General features: G+C 45.2%; 1 protein-coding gene across 1 annotated transcript; it reads left to right on the top strand.

Moving 5' to 3' along the window:
* The first annotated feature begins 9342 nt into the window (after nt 1–9342).
* LOC121835803 lies at nt 9343–25418 on the top strand. The gene is made up of 8 exons (XM_042290309.1): nt 9343–9606; nt 11576–11737; nt 16212–16298; nt 16823–16897; nt 18386–18454; nt 19987–20151; nt 25133–25295; nt 25365–25418. The coding sequence occupies exons 1-8, from the start codon at nt 9524–9526 to the stop codon at nt 25416–25418; spliced, it is 858 nt and encodes a 285-aa protein (XP_042146243.1). The 5' UTR covers nt 9343–9523.
* Nucleotides 25419–25812: the final 394 nt, after the last annotated feature.

The raw sequence follows: 25812 nt of genomic DNA, 5'->3' as shown, positions 1-25812 counted from the left end.
AGCTATACCTTGAAATCTTCATCTCACTGGGAACATAAGACAACATTCCCAACCCTCCTGTACGGGGCAAAACCCACAACCTAAACTACGCAAGCTAGAATACCGCGATACAGTCGTCAGATCTTTCTTTAGAGTTTGAACATTTGTTATCCGCCTAGGACAGCAATTTTACTTCTCTTCTACTACCTTTAGTTTATCCCTCGCTCGGTCATACACCAACGCAATGTTGATAGAACAAGCGTGTGTGGTCGCGCGAAAACTGTGGGGCCACTGCACATGCGCAGAACGTTTTCTCTGGTTCCCCGTAAGTTCGAACAAAGCCCAACCTACAAGGGCGCGCTTTCTTGAACTATACTCGTGCACTGCACGAGCACGCGTGTTTGGCAGATCCGTGCAAAGCGCGGAGCTCGCTCTTGTGCGAGCGAGCGCAATGCGGCCGTAAAAAGAATCTGTATAAATAAATAATAAACTAAATGCATTGTTGTTGTTTGTTCACTAAGGGATTATTAGATGGTGCATTGATCGTACTCATATTTAATGAGTGCAGGACTTAAAGAAAAAAATGTAAACCTAAAAAATCGTGTGTGTGTTTTTTTTGTTTTTTCTGCGCACAGGGAGGAAGACGGTAAAAATCGTCTTGTTGACGCTGCTATTAAAAAATGACACAACACAAAGCAAAAAAAAAAAAGCTCGAGGTACATTTAAGCATTTCTTATGGGTTTTGAATGCGAAAGCATGGAAGCTGCTCGTCCGCTCCCTTTGTCGTCTGCTCGTCCGCTCCTTTTGTCGTCTGCTACGTACTAGGGCGCGCGCGCTTCTGGATCTCGGAGGCCATGACGCAGCGGCCAATGGGAGCCCCGTCGACACGCGCCAGCCAAAGGAACCGAAGGCGAAATCGCGGAAACTAGGAGCCGTTTTCGCGCTTCAAACTGATGACGTCAGCTCGCTCTATGAGAGAGTTAATGCTTTCGCATTAAAAGAAATATTACGGCTCCAATTTACGCTGTGAACGTGGTTGGACAGCGAAGCCGTGTATCACCTGCAAGGATTGCCCACTGCACTAATACCCTTTTTATGAAAAATGTCACCAGGTAATGCTCCAGTCTTTGACATCCCATCAGGGGCGGATACAAGGGGGGGGGGGGGGGGGGGGGGGGGGCCGCCGCCCCCAAACAAAGTCAACCCCCCCTACCCCTTCTCGGAGAGCAATTTGACATGGGTGGATCCCCCTGTGCACATGAAAGAATCGGAGAATAGCATCTTTGCAAATTTTCCGCCCCCCTCCCTCCCAAAACGGAGTTCTGGATCCGCCCCTGCATCCCATAGAACTTCCGGTTTATAAAAAGAATAAACAAAGGACATCTAAACGCTTCTGCTTGAAATGGAGATAAAACGTTTAACCAACAGTTCTCCAGGTGAACGCCAAAAGAAAGAAGGGAGACCTGTTTCGAGTATACTTGTAAAACAACCTACCTCTTCCAAGATGTATTATTGTACAGCCGAAGGCCTTAAATCTCCAACTTTCTTGTCCGTGTGGCAACAGGTTTGCAAAGACAGACCGTTTTTGTAAGCCTGTTGAGCCTGTTGATAGGACCGGAAGTCGATTGGGACGCGAGCGGGAAGAAAAGTAAATGCACTGTGCCAAAACTTTTTTTTTATATATGAAAGACATCGTAGGCTGCCGTTGCCGCGGCAGCTCATGCAACCACCGTCTTTACCGAGAAACGCATGCAGGGAGCGCTACGTACGTGCTTCGCACTGTTAGCGGAATTCGTACACTTCGTAGTCTGCCGTTTCCGCGCCAGCTTATACAACCGCAATCTTTACCGAGAGACGCAAACGGGGAGAGCTACGTGTTTATCGCCTTCCACGCGGTTTTAACACTTGTTTTGTGGTTTCCTAATTGAAGCAAGTGCCAGAACCACACGATAATAGATAAGGCGCGCACGAACGGTCATAAGGAACGCGCGATGATTTTCTGTTTACTATTCTGTCGATCTGTCTACGGACACGAAAAAACCCGACCAACGAGTCATGTACAGCTTCGCAGTAAAACGTGAAAACTTCTTTTAGATATGAACGCCCGAAAGCATATCCAGTAGATCCGAGCGTGTGTGGTACCATCTGGGAGTGGCAGCGTCAACCAGATGGGTTCAGCCGTTTTCCTCCCCGTACATAGAATTAAAAGCAAAAAAATTAGTTTTTTTTATTTACACTTGTAAAATGAAGTATAAGAAATGAACCACCTAAAAATACACCTCTAGGGAAATTCCCAATGCACCTCATCCGTTTTTCTTTTTTTTTTTTATTATTATTATTTGCAGAGCGTTTGAGAACACCCTGTAGCTTCTGCTAGGATCAAAAAGTGACACAGGCGTGTGACTAAAATTCCCACAATTTGCGCGTGGAACGGTCGGGAAAACGGCACCGCCGTTATGTAACGTCGAAGATGTGAATTGTGTGTTGTAACCTTTCCTAGTTGTTTTTTTTTTTTTTTTTATTAGTTGTTTTCTGGACGAACTGTCCTACGGCGAGCCGTCTTACGTGATAAATTTCCCCACTATACTATTTAAAACTGAAAGGGAGGGTAAGATGAAAGCGCGCTAGGATGCCAGAACACAAAGCTCTGATTGGCTCGGATTGTAAGGATAGTGGGTAGACCTTAATGCAGCTTGCCTTGTGGTCTACCCACTATCCTTCAATCATAGCCAATCAGAGCTCGGCGTTCTGACGTCACCGCAAACCATGCAAAAGTAGCAGACGAACATCCGCTCCGCGTAGCTTTGCGCGCTTACCCACTAATCATTCGAATCAGAGTTCGGCGTTCTCACGTCCCCGCCTCCTTCCATCTCCTCCTTTCCCCCATTTTCTACCCGTATGGTCGCCGACAGAATGAAAATGGCAGGGCGCATCTTTCTCCTCCTTTCTCTTAATTGCAGGCGTGTGGGACGCCGAAGCGCTGATACAGGTGTAGGAAGCTCGCGCTGAAAGGCGGGACAACTGGAACTCCTCCCTGCCATTGTCAACTTGTCACCGACTTTCAGGGGTGCGCTGTCGCGAGTTGCGCGTCTCCCAGTGAACGGTCCGTAACCTATGTCGAGAGATGGAGGCCTGTGACCCTCAACCTGCGCCATTATGTGAGCTGCACCCCGAGTATCGATCATTCTAGAGAGAGGTGCCCAAATAGCGCTCCCGGAGCCATGACCCATTTCCGGCGGGCAAAGAAAATACTGTACTGTCCAAAGGAGCGCAGGGTCACGAACTCGAATGCGGTTGCCTGGCGATTCGGCTAACCGCGCTCGGGCAAAACCAGGTCTCTATTTTTTTTTTTTTTTGGCATCAATAATTGTTAGTTTTTCTTTTTTTCTTTTTTTTTTTTTTCATCTACTTTTGGTGGTGTTTGTGCGCAAAAACTCTCGTGACCACGTGAAGTGATAGTGCCACCGCGCTATTACTCTCTTTTCAAAGCCGTCGCCCCTCGCACAACCAGGTCAAATACTTTACTACTAAATACTGTACCCCAAAGTATGTGACCACGCCTTTTGTATAGGGTGACCAGACGTCCCGGTTTGGCGGGAACAGTCCAGTTATAGAGGGCAATTTTTATCATCCCGTCATTTTGTCTCAATCAAACCAAATGTCCCATTTTTGTGGGAACTTACAGAATCAGTAACAAGCGAGTGGAAGAGAACAAGGACCGCGTACTCGTGACAGTGGATTTGAATAGACGTAGCATGAAAAATGTTATGTTCTGTCAAATACAATTTTAAGCCTTTGTTCTTTTTTTTTTTCTTTTTTTTTTACGTATTAATAAGTTTTGTTCGGATAGTCGTGTGTACGGGGCACTTTTCTGTATTATAACTTTGTCATGCTTAGGTTTTGCAGGATAGGCGAGAAAGGTGCTTCTGTATTCAACTACTCAACGAAAAACCTCAGAAAAGTGTGCGTTTTCACGATGAACTAAAGAGAAAAAGAGCTTCTTCCTCCACTTTTTTTTTCCCCCTTAATGTTCCTTTTTTTCTCTCTCTTTTTTTACTTTAAGGGTTATGGTCAGCCTTCATTTATGGCAAGACATGGCAAGACGCGCTAAAACTCCCTCTCATTCGTCCTCCCGCGCGTCAAGATTCTCTCTCCCTCCGAAGAGCGGGAATGGCAAGCGCGCCGCGCTGAGCAGAATAGACGAAGGGCCGGCAAGAGCTGAAAAGGGCGCAGGACACCGACTTTCAAGCACGAGAGGCAGCGCGTAGGTGCCTTTCACACATATCCTCAAGCACGTCTGCTACCAATACTCTACTAAAGCCAAAGCTCCTAAAGCAAATATCCTAAAAGCTCCATAAAGCGCATCTTTCAACAATTCTTTTCATTTTACAGGGATAGCTGCTATGAGCACTTCCCGCCACTGGAAATGACGGCCGTTGTTGATGTAGTAGTTGGCGTTGTAGGGTGTCCGTCGTCGATGGTGTCAAATTCGTGAAAAAGACCGTCCAGCACCCGCTGGAATCGAACCTAAGTCCGCTGCGCGCGAAGCGGGAGCGTTACCATTGAACTACGCCAGAGCATTAACCATGTTTTATAGTACCCGATGCCCGCTGCAGGCGCTCTCTGGAAAAAGAAAATAGCAATAACAAAATGCCGCTGTAGCACTGGCAATGCCAAAAGCTCGTGCCGGCAAAAACGCGCTTTCACAAACTCCGGTAAAAAAAAAAAAAAAAACTTGAGGTACATTTAATCACTTCTTATGAGTTGTGAATGCGAAAGCATGCAAGCCGCTTGTCCGCTCCCTTTGTCGTCTGCTGCGTACTTTTCATCACCGGTCAGCGCGTGTGCTCCCCTGGTGGCCTTGCACGCTCCGACATCGCAGTGCCATGGTGTGAGCCGTCGTGGAAACTGACGAGCGCAGCGGCCAATGGGAGCCCCGTCGACGCGCGCCAGCCAATGGAACCGAAGGCAATCGCGGAAACTAGGTGCCGTTTTCGCGCTTCAAACTGATGACGTCGGCTCGCTCCATGGGACCAGTTAATGCTTTCGCATTAAAAAAAGCAACAAAAGCGTTTGGAAAAAAAAATGGTCAGATGTCTATTTTGTTCCGAAAGCTTTTGTCCACGCACTTCACGGCTGCCCCACGGTGCTTGACCGCGACACAGCTGATGCCCAATGACTTCGCCGTAGAGTGTCACAGCTGTCGCTGGGACAATAACAAAACAGCTCAATTCTTTTTTTTTTTTTTCAGCAGTGTTTGGGCGAAATTACTAGAGTGCTGCTCTGACACGTGCTTCGTTTGCACAAGCACTCGAACGAGAGAGGTGTTTTGTAAACTCAGGTGCGTGCACCCGAATACCCGAAAGAAACTTTCAGCAATGTCGAATGTTTTCTATGATAAATGAACAACTCTTAACACCTGTCCACGGCCGAACCCTTTGGGAGGAAATTGGGAGGGAGGCATTCATATGTGACATCATTTCGAGATATTGCTAGACCTTTTCTGGAAGCTGTAAGTTATTGTACCCTAAAAACAACCAATTCATGGTGCAAAAGAAAAAAAAAGTTATAAAAATGGTTGCCTAATTTTAGGGTTCGGAGTTTTCGGTTTAAACCGATAAAAGATGCGCCGAATCCTTTTTTTTTTTTGGGGGGGGGGGGGGGGGGGGAATTTGGTTTTAACCGAAAAAGGTCAGTTTTTGGTTCGGCGTTTTTGGTTTAAACCGATAAAAACCGATAAAAGTAAGCCGAATTCATTCTCTACAATTTTGTTTTAACCGAAAATAGTGAGGGTTTTAGGGTCGCGTCGAGCTGGGCGGGGGAGGGTGGGGGAGGGGCAGGTGAGAGGGGGCGTTAAAGGTTCGACATTGTGTGACCTCTCCGTGATTGCCCTCTTCCAAGGTTCAACATGCAACAAAAGAGGTCTTGGGTTGTCCTTCGCGGGACATTTGTGTCCTTTTGTGATCGGGCTTAATGTGTCAAGTTCCTGGTCCTAAAAAAAAAGTTCGGGTGTGGGATAGTACAAGGTTTTTAGCTTCACGCAAGATCTGCAGCCAGAGTTTAGTGAGTACACGAAATATGTTGTGCTTCATATCATCGCACCATGTCTCTTTTGGTAGTCAATTTGGTTGATTGACCGATTTTGAATCAGGCAGCGCTTCATCTCCTCAGCCTGCCAGTGTCCAGTGTTATTGTTGAGAGGGCATTCTCGAAGCCCAGGGTCATTAACAGGAAAGAATGAGCGTGGCTGAACGAGGAGAACCTGGCAATGTACGTATGTGTTTACTATAATAAGATCACGTAATCCTGATCTACAAAAAATAAAATTCCTTTTTTTTTTTTTTTGTATTTGCGTCGTTATTCTTTGAGGGATCACAAATATGAGATTAACAAGGATCATCTGATCCGGTGTCCGATGATGTTACTTTCATATTCACCGAACAAAAAAAAACGAAAATTGAATCTTAAATTAAGCACCGAAAAAAGTACGCCGAATTTTGAAAAAATAAAAACCGAAAAAGCGGAACCCTGCAAAATTGTAGTGCCGATTAAAAAACGCAAAGTGGAAAAAGTGAAGGCAAATGGTATTTGGCGGAAGGCTTTGCGGGGGGTCCTGCAACCTCAACCTGCAGGAGGGTACAGGTCTTCTACGTCACGCACCACAGGCGAGCGCGTGGGACCAAAAGCCGAGAGGCAGGCCGGACACGGGTATTGAGTCAGCCTTTGGCTCGTGCTCCTCACCGCTTGAGCACTACTCTCGGTCCAACGCTGACGCCGTATTCAATCTGAGCACTACGTAGGGTGACCACTGTAGTATTTCAATGCGGGACACGCGGGGCAGGAGGGGGGGGGGGGGGGGGGGAGTTTATTAAGACGCACACAACAAACCGAGGCTCTGTTAACACGTTTATTATCCTGTACTGTTTGTACGCCCGCAGCACTAAAGCTCAAATATTTTCCACTCACAGTAATATATTTTTTTAACGCCAAACATCTTATTAAATGTGTCGAAGTTGAAAACAAAAATGGACGGTATCAGACCTCAAGGCGTCAAATGTAAATAAAAAAAAAAAAAACAGTAAATCTTTTTCGGGTTATTGTTTCCTGTCAACGCTTGTTTTTATCAACATGGTCGTACACAATTTTTTTTTTTTTTTACATTAGTGAACAAACGGTTAGGGCACAAACGAGCTGGTGGTTGTCAAACGTTTGACTGAAAACCCCCCGACTGGGACAAGAAGGGCCGAACAAACACGAAGTCTCAAACACAGCTGAAATTTATTCGACAACCAAAGGGCTTATATATAGCGAGTTCGTTTCACGGCACTCGTGCCCACGCGTGCCCACTCACAGCGTGGAACGGGTTCGTTTCGGCCGGCACTCCACGAGTGGTTGCACTCTCCGAGTTCGTTTCAGCGCTGACACCCCACGCGTGCATGCACTCGCTGCACCGAGAAAATCGGGAGTGCGCCAAAATGCAATCCCGTCATGCCTCGCTCCGGTGGGGCCGGCGAGGAGCGGGAGCAGACGACAAGGGTTCGTCTGCTACGATGTGTCGCGGAACCGAACGGGAAAAAAAGTAGATTTTCTGATAGAACTCGCGTCCCGCGGGCAACGAAATGAAACGCGAGCTTGAATTGGTGAGCGTCTGCTATTTCACGAAGGAAGCAATTGACAACCCGTGATTTGTTTGCAGGTTTTAAATCACTCTGTTGCCGTACAAACGCTAAAATATACCAGTGTGTAAAGAAATGCTCAGAACAAACGCAACAGCGGCCCCCGAGATGTCTATCACCATCCATGTGCGGGTGAAAAATTCAACATTTGTCGAAAAAACTCCCCCAGCAGAAACCTCTGACTGCCAGCTGCTTTGTAGACAGCTGGTTGCGGAAATTTACGCCGTCTGTAATTATCTCTACGGCAGCCTAGCTGCTTGAAGCCATCGCAACTATAAACTACAGGTTGCAGCGACCAACGTTTGTAGATAAACGTTGGTAGCCGACCACATTCTCGCATTCCCGCGCAACATTCCGAACAGAAAGGCGCTAGTTTCGGTTTGAAGTCGGTACCTTTTCTACAACATAGATGGCGGCAGCATCAGTCTTTTGCACTCAGTGCATTTGGCGGGTTCGTTTGAGTCCAGTTTTCCGTGCAACACTCTGTGAGTGCGATGCATTCTGGGAGAGAACTCGAACGGTGCCAGTGCGTGTGAAACGAACTCGCTAATAGGCAGCAAATCCTACACAAAACACCGGAGAGAGGGAGGGAAAGAGAGAGAGAAATGGGGAATCCCGATTCACATGCCACAAGCAGTACAACAAAGCAACCTTTACAATAGAACTGAGAAGCAGTGACTTTATTTATACAATAAAAACAAAATCTTTTTCTTTTCTTTTTTTTTTCAGCATTGTTTACATGGCAGTCCGTCCCTTCTCGTCCCAGTCTCGGAGTTTTCAGTCAAATTTTTTAGCATTATGTTCTCTTTCGACCATTGCAACTGTAACTGTCTTCATTAAAAAAAAAAAAAAAATCCACAGCCACATTTTCGCATTGACACAGCAAATTGAAAATAATTAGTACAATATTTCATATTTAAACTTTTGGCGAACTATTTTTCTCACAATATTTAGCCACCAGGAGGGAGGCACAACGGCGCATGCGCCTCGGGTTTCCTGCAAGAACGACGGCCGCTTCCCGCAATGCTTGGATAGAAAATGGCGTAATATTGAGATTCACACGATTACTAGCGTTCTCCGCGCTTCCTCATGCCCCGTTTGTTCGGCCACACCATGAGTTGCGGAGTGAATTTTACAGCAGTGTGAAATGCGGGACATTTTGAAGATTTTGGAATTTCTCGCGGGACGCGGGACACGAGCCCTCAATGCGGGACGGGTGGTCACCCCAGCACTACGGTGGATCAGGAGGTCGCATAAGTGCCGCGCCAGCACGTGACGAAATGTTAGGCGGCGAAATGTCATTGAAGCACTAGTCAACGCTACATATAATAAGCTGAGTTATGCCAGATTGTGTGCGTTTAAAAACACATTGGACAGTGAAATGGCTGAGATGGTCATCACTAGGCAAAAACGCACGTGTATGAAGGCATCGTAAATGGATCCCAACTGGATAATACGGTTCTCTGAATTTTTATTTATATGTATTTTTTTTTTCAGCCGTTTATTGACGCAAAATTTCAGCGAAGACTGAACTTTTGGCTATGTGTATTCATTTTGCCGCGCGAAAAACGCAATTCCGCTTCTTTCGGCTGGCACCTTGTACTTGACGCCACTTATAATAGATGGCGCGAGTCGCCGTCCAAATGTTTCGGTTGAGAGTGTATTTATTTTAATTTTTTTTTTTAACAAGACTGCTGACTCTATCTCCTTGATCGACACTCGGTTTTCTCGCGCTGTGTGATGAGCTACGATAGTTGTTTGAATTTCTTTGAATCTGCACAGTTTGATCGACAAGTTTGAACTATGTTCGCAAACTGTTGCTAGGATCAGTCGTCTACAAGACCTGCACAGTGAAGAGAGGATGCAGGATGCCACCTCAGCGGCGTGCATGTTCCCTGTGCGGGAATACAGCACCGCACAGACTGTTCAAATTTCCCGTCAATCCTTACAGGTGAGTGTCACCCCCGCCCGTTTCGATCTCACTGAACACCGTACCTTTGTCTGTTCGTGTAATCACTGCTGCGTGATGCACGTTAAAATAGCCTAGATTATGTCTTACTGCATTTTCCGAAGTGTTCTTCTACGTGCAGCGGAGACACCATGTCCCCTTGAGACAGATTTGCTTCCCCCATAGCATACACAACACAGCGTAAACGGCGGCAGCTAGCAGACGCTCTAGCTTTTTACCTACTATCTGCCTTGCCTCGCAGGCTGCCATTTACGCACCTTATCACAACAAATTTATACTCAATTTCTGGTTGTCTTCTCGACGCATGCGATCAAAACACAGCACCTGACGCCGGGCCAAAAAAAGCATCCTCTTATTTCAGGCACAACTTTAATTGGCAACTTCTTTGGATAACTTAAATGGTCATAATATGACATACATCACGCTTGTGCCATAAAGTTTTCAATCAGGCTGGTTGTTCACATGCAGTGTCCGTTTCATTCAACTTGCCTACAGCTTCTGGCGCTTTGGAAAAGAAAGCTAAACTAAAAAGTGACCAAGTAGGCAATGGTGTGTAAAAAGCGTAAAGGGTATGGATGAAGCTTGGAGTCACCGCGTCCTAAACGAACACGGTCAAAGTTGATAGTACGGCATTCTTATTTCTATTAATAATAATAGGAATCATCATACTCAAGACGTCGTAGTGTGTGGCCAATCGTGGAGGGTCGACTGAAGTGACGCTCTTGGTCGTTCAGGCCGTCAACAATTCATTGAACGCCATACAGGAGTGCACTGTTCACTGCGCATGCTCACAATGAGCTCGTGAGTATGAGCTGCCAAGCCCCACAATCTCGATGATGTGAAATGCAAGTTGCATAAGGATTGTGGATGCTCGCCTCAGCACACGCTCGGCAGCTGCGAACTCAGTTATGGCCTGTAGTAAACACTTCCTATAGTCAGTGACAGGTTAAGAATTCAGTAGATGATCCGCCTCCTGCACGACCACATTGCCTTTTGCTGGACTCTGAGTGTCATTACGGCGGTTACTGAGACGTTGCTCCAGAAGACCAAAAAAAAGCAGAGGACGCGGCCAGAGCCGCCACAAAGGAAGTGTAGACCAGAAGTGGTGCCGTATATACATAGAGTGTCCCACAACCTCAAGAAGGTAGTGAATAGGTACAATGTACCTTTCGTGTTCTCTGCGCTACGCAAGCTTGCGGACCTTTGTCCGAGGATTTCCTTGGGAAGAGAGAAGACGAGTGGCTGCAACAACAAGCACGCCCAACCGTTTGTGGATTGTGCCACAGCGGTGGTATACGAAATTCCTCTTTCGTGTGGGAAAGTATATATTGGTCAAACTGGACGCTGTGTTAATGACCGTGCACTGGAACATGAATTGTCAATCAGGGATAAAAGCAATGCACACTTGCCAACTCACTGTGCCGACTGTGGGTGTGAGGCGTGATTTCAAGAGATCAGGAGCTTGGGTAGAAGCAAAGATGGCACAGCCAGAGAATTGATGGAAGCTTTTTATATAAAGAAGGGACCTGACTGTGTTAGCGATACCTCGGTTTCTTTGCTTGAAAGTGAAGTACCGTTTTTATCCGGGATGCTGGTTGGATAATGACCATCGTGGAATGTGTCGTGGCGGGTGACTTTTCTATCTGTTTTCTGTTTCCTTTCTCTTTTGTATAGCGTGCTGCGCATGCTCTTTCTGGATGTTCGTGGTCGATCGAGCACGAATAAACTAGTTGGAAGTTTGCGCTTGTCCATGTCTACTTGCTTGTGATTGTCCCTGTGTCACGCGTAAAACCTCTAGACTGCAAATATATCGAAGCAGGTAAATTCTAAGTGGATTTATTGTGCAAAGCCTGACCGTCTGGGTTTCCTTCCGTTTTGGGTGCAAGTGGACCTGGGGCGAAGAAATGTTTGTTGCGATGGTCTTACCGACTTTTTCGTATGTTTCCGTCAGGTTACAAGCTTGGGTGGAGGCTGTCGACGAAGAGCACATCACTAAGGGAGTGCAGACGGGTCGCCCCCAGAGATTCGCTCTGTGTGAAAGGCATTTCACCGACACCTGCTTCACGAGCACATTGAAGACGTTCCTGAACAAGTATGCCGTGCCAAATGTGGAGTAAGTTCTAGTGCGTTCACGTGCCTTTCTCGGATCCTGCCAGATGTCCCAAATGCCATGCCATGGGTTGAGACGGTTTGCTGTTTGAGAAACCCGTCGCTGCCTGCGTGTCCCACATTCTATGTGAGATAGTGTGCTCTGGCTCATAAAATGCAAATGGGTCCCCACTGCAAGCATGACACATTGATGCGAAATAAAAGAAAAAAGATATATATAATACTGTCCCAAGTTGTTCTTTTTGTTGATTACCTAATTTTCACAAAGTTGGGAATCGCCCGCAATTTGCAGAAATTGGTCATGTGAACAGATTGGATAAAAAGTTGACACTTTGAAAATGGTACTGACACATTCCATTAAGCATCAGTATAAGTGCATGAAAATGCACATTCATTAGATTGCACATAATTTTGTGTGGGTTCCCTCAATAATGTATTTGAAATGAAATAAGCCATAAGCTGGAATGCACACCTCCATGGACATTTTTATGCCTCACCTAAGTTCATTGATAACTCCTTCAGAAGTGAGCCGGATCATATTGCGTCTTGATGCTTCTGCGTGTTCTCGCTGGTGACTGCTACGTTCACGCTTTCATTTGGTAACAAAAAAATGCCTCTCATCTGCAAATCAGGTCTTTATCCCTGGTTTAAACTAGTGGACTATAAATACACCAAGGGAAGCAAACTTGCCAGTTCAAAATGTCCCACACTGAAACAAAACTTTTTAACTTCTTGTTTTTCTTTGTGTGTGTGTGTTTTTTTGTCTTGTTGCAACCACAGTGTTAATGGGCATGATGCAGTCAATTAGTTTGCACACTAAAATTGCTTGCGCTTGGCTACAAAATTCTGGCCACACCACCCAATGACCATTTTTTGTTTTCTTGGGAAGTGAACTTGAGGACAGCATTAGTAAAGCACATGGAGTTAACTAAATGAAAACATTAATACACCTTTTGTAATTCTGGAAAGCAAAAGTTATAGTAGGTGACAGGTTAAGAATGCAGTAGAAGGTCCTCCAGTGTGTGGAGAACCTTTCATTCTGCACGTGTCTGATGCAGGACGCAATGAGTATGTACCGGAGGCAGAGCTTTTACTGCATTCTTAACCTGTCACTGTGTATATGTAGTTTACCTAAAGCTAGCCACCCTATGCATAGAGATTTGGGGTTTTATGTAGGCTCCATTCACTAAGTTTAGTACCTGCAAAATAGTCAAAATTTCTAGCCTGTGCCAAATTTTCTTGATATTGATCTCGCAACAACCAAATAAAAAGGTAGTTTATAGTATCTTAATTTGTGAAGAGAGGCAGTCAAATGCGACTGCCAAAAGACAGCTGGTACCCTGTTTCTAAGCACCACTTGATTCTTGTCATTGGCTCTCCTATAAAATATGAAACTGTCCTCAAACATTGAGAAGCTGTGGCTTCAGAAAATACTGAACATGACACATAACCCAATACAGATTTATCAACGAGGCAAGCTCAGACACTACTTCAGAAAGACTGCATTCACCATTGAACCCTCCCCTAGCCTAACAAGAAGTCTGAAGATAAGCTAACAACTCAATAAAAATAATAATAATAATAATAATGTTGTGTGTATGTTTATACAGCCAGAAGTTAGTCACCCCCAATGGGTGTCTGGACCCGTTTGCTCGAAAGCACTAACCGTGGCTGAAGTTAGCCGCAGTACCTAGGAGAGGGATTTTAAAATCACGTGACTGGCTCGGTAGGGATGCGGGGAAACATGGCGGTGCCCCGATGAGTGAGCGCTGCTCGCTTTGGAACAAATATGTTGTAGCTGCAATATCAGGCACGTTAGTCAGCAATGAATGATGCAGAGGCTTTCACTTTGCCTTACCTCACTTAAATCGCAAAGCATGAGCAATGACCTCGCCGCATCTTTTTAGATAGTCTTTTGATTCTGGCCATTCCTAAGCCTAAATGAATGTGATAACTGTTGGCATGGCAACGTTTTTGGAAAGTGGACTGCCTTGACTCAATCGGCCAGGTATTGATAGCACACAAAAGCCTCATTGAAATTTCCTTCCAAGTTCGAAAGAGGACGACGAAGTTCAGTCCTAGATACGACAAGGAAAAAGTGAGAAGTGAAATGCGGGCGGTACACCGGCAGCATGGTTGGCCAGCGTGTAAGAACTGTATATAACACCATCATAAATTGAAAAACTTGTAATTCGGCTCCAGTGAAAATAGACCTATTAGTAAATTACCCAAGCATCGAGAAGAACGCTGAAAGTGTAATTCTACGGTCCGCACGCGCTGGCCTTCCTCCTATAAAAGATTCAAAGTAAGTAATCATAATATGGTTTTGACGAATGCGCGTGCAAGGCAAAATTTGTTTCAGACTTTCAGACTTTTGGAACAATTATTACTGCAGATGCCAGCACGTGCAACGCGCTTAACTACACTCGTAGCATGCACCTCGGTGCTTGGGAAATTGAGAAAAAGGTCTATTGGGACACTGCCTGCTTTTGTGTGCTATCGATACCCGGTTAAATGAGTCAAGGCAATCCACTTTCCAAAGACGTTGCCCTGCCGACAATTATCGCGTTCATTTAGGCTTAGGAATGGCCAGAATCAAAAGACTATCTAAAAAATGCGGCGAGGTCATTGCTCATGTCTTGCGATTTAAGTGAGGTAAGGCAAAGTGAAAGCCTCCAGCACCATTCATTGCTGACTAACGTGCCTGATATTGCAGCTACAACGACATATTAGTTCCAAAGCGAGCGGCGCTCACTCACCAGGGTACCGCCATGTTTCCCCGCATCCCTACCGAGCCAGTCACATGATTTTAAAATCACTCTCCTAGGTACTGCGGCTAACTTTAGCCGTGGTTAGCGTTTTCGAGCAAACGGGCCGTGGTGTCTCAGCTGTGGATGAAAAATTTAGCCGGTGGAGTACCACCACTAGCCTGGGGTCTTTAACGTGCATCACGCAGTAGTGATACAAGACCGCGTGCCGATACAGTGTTCATTCGAATCAAAGAGGGGAGGGGTAGGAATTGAATGCAGGATCCTTAGCTTCTGCAGTGCGAGCTTTCGTTACACGTGCTCCAAGCTGAGGTGCGCTTATAGCTATTGTCATACTAGTTAGCTTAGAATTGTTTTTCTTTTGGCTTCTGAATTGGGGTGAGGACTTAAGAATCAGTGAGGTGCCTCTGTGTACTTCTTGATGAGACTATATTGAACCTAAATTTTCTAAACTCTCTGTGGGGTGCTCTGGCTGACATGGAATTTCTCTAAAAATATATGTTCCTAGTAATAGGCAGTATGCAGTAACCACAGGCAACATTGCCTGTGGAAGCAGAAAAGATGAACAAAGTTTAAATGCTCTGTGTCATGGTTTGACATGTTTTACAACAGAATTGTTGAATTCTATTTTCTCTTGACTATGTTCCATTGGTGTGTGGCAATAAACTTTATTGGTGCCTTTCACATGGCTTCAAGAAATGCAGACTAACCTCCTGCTGTCTAAACACAATTGTACAAACGTCTAATTTTTGCTCTCGAAACTTGGGAAAGTCATCAGTATGTATTTAAACTCACAAAATATGTACCTTACAAAATTTGTGATTACCTTTATACTGTAAACAAATTAGTTTTAGCGATTGAGAAATTCGCAACTTGAAAACTATTGCAAAAAAATTGTCTCTTGAATACTGTAAACAACTTAATTTTTGCGAGGACCTAATTTTCACACATTTTGCGAATCGCCTCAAATTCATAAAAAATAGGTCCTGCGAACAGTTCCGGTAAAATGTAAACACATTGAAATCTATATTGAGGTCCCACCGCGTCACGAAAATTAGAGCCGGCGAATTATTTCAAAACTTCAGCTTTGACCTAAACTGTGAAATATTGAGCCCACGAAAAATACGTCGTTACATTATATCATACCACGGTAACAAAAACATAGCGTATCACTCCAAATTTCTAAATATTCCAGAAACCAACACTTTCAAAAATGTGCAAAACATTCAGCTTGCAAAAATAAAGTTGCTTGCAGTATTTAGTAGCCCTACTACCATAGAATACTGTACATCCGCCCATTGCACATTAAGCGCCCATTCCCAAATTTGTAAGATCTGAGAAAATATGCACTGTACATTTACACGTAAAATTGATGACCGGACAAGCGCCCCTCCCCCATTTTTTTGTGATTATCTCCAAAGTTTGAGTAGGTGCTTGCCCGGTATTTTACGGTAATGCAGTATTTTTTGGTGTTTTTAACCTAAATATCTAGAGATTGTGGTTGTTTCTCCTTTCTCAACACCCCCTTCTTTTACCTTTATTATTTTTTTTTTACAGTGACAATTTACGAAAGAATTTCTTAACTTGGAATGTCATCTACGGTATTATTTCTTTTATGTGGTACCTCTCAGTTGCTAGCTTATGTGTTCAATCTGTCTTTTGTGTGTCAACATAATACCCATGCAATTTTTTTTTTCTTTCATTTTACAGTGTTAAAAATCCTGGACACAATGAACAACTGCTACAAGCTGCAGATTCGTGGTACCGAAAAATGCAGTTGGCTAAAATGAGGCCGGAGTGAGTTGTCTAGTGATAATGACTATGTTGCTTAGAGGTGCGCTGGAAAGAATTGCAAACTGATATTTGTGGTTGCATCAAATATACGCTTCGCATGTGACGTGGTCCCATTGCCTGTGGTATTTAGAGACTGCAATTTATCCTAAAAGGAACACTTTATAACATTCAGGAAAGGCGTGTTTTAGCAGGCTATTCAACTTTGCATCGATTGAAGGTCAATGTATAAACATTGGCATGCCTCAGATATCCAAATTGTTTGTTTATTTGTTTACTCTGTAGCAATTTTTCGTAAAAGGTTGGACAAAGTGGGCCAGGCATGGTTCATAGAAAACTGGCAGAGCTGTGATAAACTTGGCTCTTTCCTTCCTACGGGATACCTAACTTTAATAAAGCAAGGTGCTATATTTAAAAAAAAAACTACCTTCTCTATCAGAGTTTACTGCTTCATAGACTTAGTTCACTTGTGCCTGAAGGAACGCAGGATTCCGAAACGATGCATTGATATTTTATTTTCTTTGCTTCAGCACCATCAGGACGAATCAGCTGGAAGTTTCCGAGGAGACCCCTGATCCCAAGGAACCAGTACAATCGGAAAACTGGTACATCTTTGGCCATTGCTTTTTGAAACATCGGCATTATACAGGATGTTTCACGAAAGGTGGACAAGCTCGATATTGCGAAAACTATGCATTGCACCAAGAAAAGGCTTGTGTCATTTTGGTCCTAGGCCGGGGGTGTGTTAAGGAAAATTATTAAAGTTTGGGATAAATAAATTGTTATATTTTTCATGCAATTAATTTCTTAAAATATTGAGTTTAAGGGCATGGTTTTATTTGAAACTTGCTGAGCATCATCTAAAAACACTAAATAAAGAAATTGGAGTGCGATAGAAGGCACACGCTGCTTTTTACAGCTTTCTGAAGAACCGCAAAACTTCAGCGGGTTTTTCAGTTTCGGTTTGCAATCGGAGCGCTTCTTGGCGCCGACGGCTCCGCAACCCATGGAGAAATAGTTCAACCAACCTCTGCTGCGCTGTCCTCGCGCAACGCAGCAGAGGCTGGTTGCACTATTTCTCCACGGGGCACGGTACTGTTGATGCTGTTGTACGGACCACCTGCAGGCTATGTTCACTGCGTCTTCAGATCGAACGGCCGCGTAATCGTTAAAACTCTTGTCTGCTCTCAAACGTTTCTGCTTGTTGTCGTCTGCTCGTTCAAACGAAACCGGCCCGTAGACTGTACGTCCGGTCATTGCGATAAGAAGTAAGTGGAGGACTCAAAAGACTTTTTTAAGTTTGAAGGTTGGTTGAAGTGAATAGTCGGTGTAAACAGCAGATACAAACATATCTTGATAATTGTTACCTGTGGCCACCACCGACTTGTTATGCCTGATTCACTTGGTCCGATTCTGCTTGTGATTTTCAGTATCGACATCGACATCTCAGCTGCGCTTCACGCTTTTGCAGCCCGAGCAACGTCGTGACTGAAAATAGCGAGCAGAATCTAAGCGTGCGAATCAGGCTTGAGCATTCAGTCTGCGGTGTCCATGCGAAATGAATTGCCGCATGTTACATTATTCAAGCGAAGTTTTGCGGTGTAACCAGCCTCGTTAATTTCGCTGAGGCCGCCACAGTAGTCAGACATTGCCAGGAATACGTAGAATCGACTATTCCAAAGTTAAAAAAAGCATGAGGACTCACACCAATGCCGACAGCATCGCATTCCAATTGTTTGTTTACGGGTGACGGCGAGCTTTTTACCCACACTCCATCGCGCATGCGCGGCGCAGGTGGTGTCCTCAAGGGGCGCTCCGGTTTGTTTGTAAACATGAGTTGGTCTATACTGCCGTAACCAATTTGCACTTTATGCACATTTTTTATGCCAAATTTGTAGGCCTGCTGCCTTTGTGTTTTGTTGGTGGTTGGTGCCTCGTCAGGTGATTCAATCACCTTTTGTCCTAAACGCCTTAACATCTGTGTCAAAATAAAATGTCAATCAACCCCCCCCCCCCCCCCCCCCCTGAAAAAAAAAAAAGAAATGGTGAGCTTATGAGGATGTTTAAGGCTCACTTCACATTTTTTCTTCCAGCATCGAAGTGAAAAGTAGCGAGCAAGACCTCTCTTCGGAAACTGCTGACGGAGCACCGTGTAATGACAGGTCAGTATGACTTGGCGTTTTTTTTCTTTTTCTCTTTTTAAGGTTTTGTTTTTGAGTCATGTTTATCTACAACAGAGTTATGCTTCAAGCCCCAGAACAGGAGTTGACTTCTCACTACGAGACTTAGCTTCTTATACGAGACTTGAGGATAGTTCCTGCTTTGCGTTTGGGCGTGGTCGACTGCATTACAGCCACCTGTGACTGCTTACCACAAGAGGGCACGCTGGTTGCATCTATTAGATCGCCCCGAACACTTCTCATCTGCATTTAACTGCTAGACTGAAAGTTTTACGGCAGGGATGCGCAACTAAAAGATTAGGCGGGCCAAAACTATGTTTATTGAAGACTGTGCGGGGCCGCACCTTGTGCAACGTGTTGCATATTTTGGCTGTGGTCAGGCTTCCGATATCAGGTGTCATTGTATTCGTTACCATCCTTAACACATCTCGCAATGTCATGTCCATCATGGCAGATCAAAGGCAGTTCTCGCTGAGAGTCATCAGTGAGAAGCTCTGCTCACATGCATACATGCTCCCGAAAAGTGACGACAGTTTCAAGGCGTGGTCCACCAGGTTTCCGTACTTGTTCTTGTCCAGGTTTTTGTTGAACTCATGCAGCTGAGATGGTCTTCAGTGCTGGTGGACACTGGAGGTCGGTGAGCTCTAGTTGCATCGTCAGATTGGAGTCCTTTGATCTGACGATGCAGCCCCTAACTATCCCAACAGGAAGGAAAGGCTTGATAGCCTCCGTGGTGAAAGAGGGAAGGGTGGGATCTGTTGAGAGAGGGAAAGAAGTTTCCGCGTTCTGTGTATAGACATGTCAAGACAGAACCGCACCATGAACAGGGACAGCTGCACACGCTGTTTTATTCTTGCCAGTGGGATTAGTGGAGAGAGAAAATTTGAACTGAGAAATCGTAGTTCCTTTGCCGAAGACTGAGAAAAGTAGGTCAGAGGGTTTCACTGCTGCCTGTCAAGCGGAGCGGGCGCTCAGTAGATTGAATGGCATAGTATGCAACACTCTGTGCTGAGCTGGGCCACGGGCCGCTAGAAAAGCACGCGTGGGCTGCATGTGGCCCACGGGCCGTACATTGTGCACCCTTGTTTTACGGTATTTGCGAGTTCAAATCTATGCACTCTGGACGAGAAGCGGTCGCTTGTAGCGTTGTCAGAATTATTTCGAGCCCGTGGTAGAAGAGCGATACGTAAGATGTACACAGACGGGAAGTGTTCCAGGGCTGCCCGATAGATGGCGCTAGCGTGTTCTAGTTCGAGCAGTAACTCGGAGAGTGGGGAAAGAAAGAGATGTCTCGGCAATGTTTCCTGACCTCAGGGGTAGCGGGTTTGTGCACCCCTTTGCGTCTAAGGGACAACAAAAACTCAGACAGCGAAGGTAGAGGATCAGAGTCATCTGTCTGTGTCACCTGCATTTTTAGTCTTTCCGCCTCTTGGTGCGAATCGGCACCTTCCATTAAACTGCGTGTGTTTCCAAGTTTCTGTGCGACTTAATTTGACGAGATGATTTCCCCCAAGCATCGCCAGCCCCCCAAGCGTTGCCAGCGTGGACGGGCCGGATTCCCCTGAGGAATGTCGGCAAGATGCCGAATCCGCCATGGAGGGGGAGGAGGAATACCTGCAGCCCTGCTTCACTCTCTTCATAAGTCCCCGGGCATTGAAGAGGAAAAAAGGACAGAATCAGTAGGTGGTGTTGCCCTTTTTCGCGAGTGAGGATCCGAAGTTTACGAATTTCCTGTTTTTCAAAGTAAGGTGGTGTTTAGATTTCAAAATGTTTTACCCGAAGATGTATAAAGATTTTGGCTTTACTACAGCATCAGCTGTACTGGGCTTGTTGCACTGGGCGAGCGCCGTATTGCCAAAAAATGAACAGAGCGTGCACACATTTATTGTGGGTGGCTTTGGCACCGGGAGAAAGCGAGTGCAGTGGCGATTCGCTTGCCCTTTCAATGATAATAGTCGCGGTTGAGGCGCAGCGCGTTCGGCCAATCACAATTGTGCTGGGAGTCGTGCAGTTGCATTTTTCACCAACTGCTCTTTCTTGCCTTCAGTCACCCGTTCCCTCTGCACTCTAATGGTGAATTCCGCTCGCAGATCTCGAGCGCTCCAAAAGCGCTCCATTTGGAGCGCGCATATTCCGCTCGCAGATCTGGCTCAAGTTGGTCATCTTCCGCTCGTAGATCTCTGGCAGCGCCCGCTCCAAGGAGCGCCCCAAACTCCGCCGAACTTGCTCTGCGGGGTTTCACAGATCTCTCCGGAAGTCGACAGAGCGGCCCACGTGATTTCCGACTAAATCGGCGGTGCGCATGCGCGGCGAGGTTGGAGAGATTGGCGGGCCGGTCGGGTCGTGGAGTTGGATATGTTCGGGTGCGTCGGTTGTTTACTCTGGATTGTGACGGCTCCAATGCTTCTACTTCGCGTAGATCAGGGATAAAAAGCCGGGAATGTGGAGCGTGGCAAATCGTGAGCGCTGACTCTGTGATCGCGAGAGGAAGAACGTGAAAAGGAACGACAGAAAAGCCGGAGGCAGACGCAAGGTTAGGCCTATTCATTCTGCAGCCTGTGATTGTTTACCTTTTTGCACTGCATTCCGTCGGCGTTTTCCCGTGAAATAAAGCAAGAAGTGGTTAGGCAACGACCGCGCAAGTGATAATTTGTTACCTCTGTGTTTATTAAAGTCGTACTACAAATCTGAACTCCACCGCTGGCAATCGCTGTCCGTGCCCCGCCGCTTCGAGGCGGCCGAAAGGTATGTGACGGTGCCGAACGCGGACGTCTTCGTTATTTGTGTCATGGGCGCCGTGGTACGTATATAATTTCGCCTGGTCTGTGTCGCGTGTTACTTCTGCAGCTAAGCAGTGACAGTCGTCACTGGTTGTCGGAAATATTAGCCGTGTCCCGCAAATCGGGACACGGTTGGTGGGACTGGTCAAGTTCGAGCAGCGGCCATTTTGTACGGCGGAGGGAAAAGGGGTGGGAAGGGGTGTGGGGGAGGTCGCTCCAAAAATGCAAGTTTATCTTCCCCTCGTCGATTCGGAGCGGGTCCCACGGTGCGGAATTTTGCCTCCCTCGCGGATTTTGGAAAGCGCTCCAGATCTACGAGTGGAATTCACCATAAGCCTTTGTGCGCGAGAATGGGGCAGCCGAAGCATGCGCCGTAGCAAGCTGTGGCTACTCGACAGCATGAACACGCCCGTGAGGGAGAACGTCGTCTATGTGTAAGCACCGACGGTCTCACCATGAATATTAGGATGGAACGAATTTGACGTCGAAATCATGCTGTGCATAAAAGTGAAGCAGCATGTAGAGGAGAATGTTACCGAGCGAAAAATAGACACGCCGGTGCGACCAAACAATTTGTGTGGCGCGTCCGCGAGAACGTGTTTAATGCTAGCTGTTCGCCGTGTGATCGGTCGTGGTTTATGCAAGACACCGCGCGACGCAACATCACCGAAATTTCCAGTCAATCATGACGCAATATCATTGAAATGTCACACCAGCTGACACTGACCATTCGCTTCACGTCGTGTGATTGTTTGTGCAGATTTTTTTAGCTACATGACTTTTTGTCTTGGAAACGCACTACAGCTTCGAGAAAGCCGTAAAATTCACTTGTCAAGAATTGTTGTCGAACTGCCAGAGGTTTCTTGTAAATTCTCACTTACCGTAGTTCATGGCAATTTCTATGAAAATAGTTGTGTCCGCTCGTAGCAGGACCTTCCTGATGGCCTTCTGGTGGGGCTTTGTACCTGAAAGTTGGAGAACTACTGTCTCACTCTTCAAACATGAAAACTACAAGATTAGGTTGAGTTTTTGCAAGTTTGTAGTTATTTTTTATCTGGAATAATGGTTTCAAATAGCATTTGTTCATACATATTGAAGATTGGGACGCAGGTTTGAAACAGATTTTTTCATACCAGATGTAACTTCAAGCACCTTAAAGCTAGAATGCCTAGGAAACATCACAATGTGGAGAAAGAATGACAGTCGTAGCATATAAAGAAAGAAAAAAAAGTTGCTTGGAGCACTTGCCAAATTTAAAGTGTTTGCTAAAATGAAATCCTGAAGTGGTATAACAGCCGAAAGGAAAGAATATTTCTATCCTTTGTTACATACATTGTATACAACATTGTGAAAGAACTGGCACGATTACATAGCTATATTTAGTGTCTTACTTAAACAAAAGCATGTGCAAAGTTTATGCTAGACAAAGCCACAGGCTTGCAGCAGTACCTTTGATGGCGTTGTGCATTTATTAGTGATGGGCTAAACTTTTGCTGAATCCGTAGATTCGGCAAAGCCGAAGTTTTCCCAAACTTTTCGAAAGATTCGTCAAAAATACATTACGGGTATTGCCACACTTAAAAAAAAATCTTTTGCTTTTTTGAATGAAAAAAAAAATTTTTTATTAGTACATATTGACACTTGATAATAATCCCTGGAAAAGGGGGACAAAGGACAGACACAAATCTCCAAACACAGCTCGGTGACTGGTGCACGACTGAAAAGGTCCACCTGTGGTCCTGGTATCGAAAGAGGGACCTCTCCATTTTCAGTAGGGTGCTCTACTAACTGAGCTAACCAGGTTTTAGATGTCAGTAGAGTAAACGGGTTTTAACAGCTGCCACCAGTCGAACACCAACAAGGGTGAAGGCATACATTTTAAGGTTATGATGATAATATAATTAATGCAAAAGTGCAAGTGAGCTGGACAAGATGTGTTTGGAGATTTGTGTTTTCCTTTGTCCCCCTTGTTCCTCTTCTCCAGGAATTATTATTGTTATTCTTGTCCAGTTTGCTTGCACTTTTGCAGTAATTGCATTGTCATCATATTGACACAGCTAATTTTATATAAGGTGATATTCTACAAGATAATTGTATCTGTGTCATTTTTATGTGTTCACTGGCAATTTTAGTGACTTTTTGCATAAGTGGTGTGTCAATAAGGTTGGGTAGTAGCGGGCACAGTCACAATACATGAGTTTCTGTTTTGAGGCCTCACCAGTGCAAGCCTGCAAGTATGCACATTGTTAAAATAAAGGCAGTAACACTGTGTTCTTACTTTCTCTGCGAGTCACTGTTTCGTGCGCAAAAATGAAGGCAACGGCTGCTGAACCCTCACCAGAAGAGGTAATATTATTGTAAATATGCGTGTTTTTCGATTTGAGTCACTTGACGCCAGCTTTACATGAAAGTGTGCTTCCCATATTCTGAACATCTCGTTTTAACTTTTAAATTGCCAGTTTCTGGTGGTAGGACACACGCGGACGTTTAGGAAGATGGAAAGAATTAGGAATGTTGGATGTGCAACGTCGAGCATGATAGTTCTGTGTTTAGTTTTATGGGGATAGATTAAAACCGTGAAATAATGCTAATTAAAAAGCAATATTATTTTGTTTTGGCACAAAACCTGTGAGCCGAAAACAGGATTGCTATAATTGCGAGAAGTGCTTTCATTGTTTGTCAGTCAATGTTGCAACAACCTCGTTGCATCACTGAAAGATCAAATGAAAATCACGTTACCCAGAATGTACCGCATCATTTGTCACTTGCGCAGTGGACTGCATCTATATCGGGTCGATTGTCTGTTCTTCAGGCAGAAAATATTGAACAAAACCACACTCACAAAGGCTGAAAAACACACAGTCACCATGTCGCTTACTCCGCACTTCGCCGTAGCCGCTGGTAGTACTACGGTACTACACTGTAGGATGGTAACCAATTGACCACACAGCGTCCATTTGCAATCCATGATCCCATTGCGTTGTCACATGTGCGCAGACGTTTGCCAAATTTCTGCCGAATCTTTGCCAAACTTTCCTTCAATTTGCTGCATCTGAAGTTCGGCAGATTTGGTCCATTACTAGCGTTTATGTATGAAACGGACCGTAGGAACGTCATTTTGTTTTATTGCACTCCTTGGACACTAGCTTTTGCATAGCTTATGGTCGAGAATATTATAAAAGCAATTTCTTTTAACCTTGTCTTGGACTATCAACAATCTAACATAAACATTTTTGCAGCTAGTATTTGGTCTATGTAGAAACTATCAATGGCATGTTTTAGCTCAGCTTACTGAGCATTGTCTCTGTGGCAAATTTTATGATGAATCAAGAAATACTACAATACCGTAATATCCTAAGATAGGCCACCTAAAATCAAGAGCAAATTGGATGAAAATAAGAAGTGGGCTAGCTTTCGATGTGCAGTCAAGAAAAGTTTTGAAAATGCTGATTTTAGGTCATATGTCCCTGCCATCTTGTTATTGCGGCAAGGGGCAATGAAGCAAAGATGACTGTACTTCTTAGTCGGCAACGTTCGCATATATCTCACCATAGTTGACTAGCCGTGTTTACGCCGAAGACAGATGTTTTAATTACATTCTTTGTTGGACATAAAACATTTCATACACTTTGCTCCACCACCAAAAAGAGTTGTTTCTGAGTATACTGTCACTGAACAAGTTGACAGTCAGTGGCCCTAGTGCACACAAGGTACAGAAGTGTTTGTTATCTAGCAGACAAGAAAACATCCTGCTTTACAAAATGCTTGATTAAAGTAAAGACCTTTGGAACTACCTTCTGACACTTAATAACTTGGGACTCCTATTTGGTAGACTTTTACATGCATCTGTGCTTCACATGTCATTTTCATCATGTTTCAGGTCCAGCCCCAAAGATTGTGAGCTGCCTGTTCCACAGCTCAGGGTTACTTGCGTCTATCAGGAGAAGATAATGAAGAGAGCGCTTCAAGTAAATGTTCATCACGTCGAGGCAAATCACAAGGTGTCGTGTACCTCGATTAAATTCCCGTGGACTTTGCATATTGTCTTTATACTTTTTTTCTTTTCACATTCCATCCTCTCTTTCTTTCTCTTTCTCTGAAATTCTCAACAGATCTTTCAGTTTTGGCAGTTGGCATTAGTAGTTTTCATGAGCCTCATTTTCTAAAACAAATCTTGTCTGAAAGATATTGTGCCCGCCAGTGACGTCACAAGGAGGAGGGGCGGAGGGGCGGAGGGGACCCTTCCCCCCCCCTCCTTTTTATGACGGGCGGCCCGCCCCGGGTGCAGCGCTCAGGGGGGTGTCGTGACAAGCAACGAGCGGAGGGGGGGGGGGGGGGGGGGGTTTCGGCAGCCCTTGAGGGGTGGAGAGAGGGGTTGTGGCATACACCGAGCGGGGAGAAGGTGGGGGGAGGTGTCAAGGTGGGCTACCGCCCCAGGTGCTGACCCTGGTGACACCACTGGTGCCCACAAGAAACTGAAAAACAAACATCCTTCTCAGACAAACCTTTTTCCTTTGACAGCCTCAGTATGCTTATACAAATTCATGGTCATAGTTGAAC

Source organism: Ixodes scapularis, unplaced genomic scaffold (genome assembly GCF_016920785.2).
Source record: "Ixodes scapularis isolate PalLabHiFi unplaced genomic scaffold, ASM1692078v2 PGA_scaffold1__304_contigs__length_218370807, whole genome shotgun sequence".
NCBI classification, from domain to species: domain Eukaryota; kingdom Metazoa; phylum Arthropoda; class Arachnida; order Ixodida; family Ixodidae; genus Ixodes; species Ixodes scapularis.
This window is presented reverse-complemented; position numbering and strand designations above follow the sequence as displayed.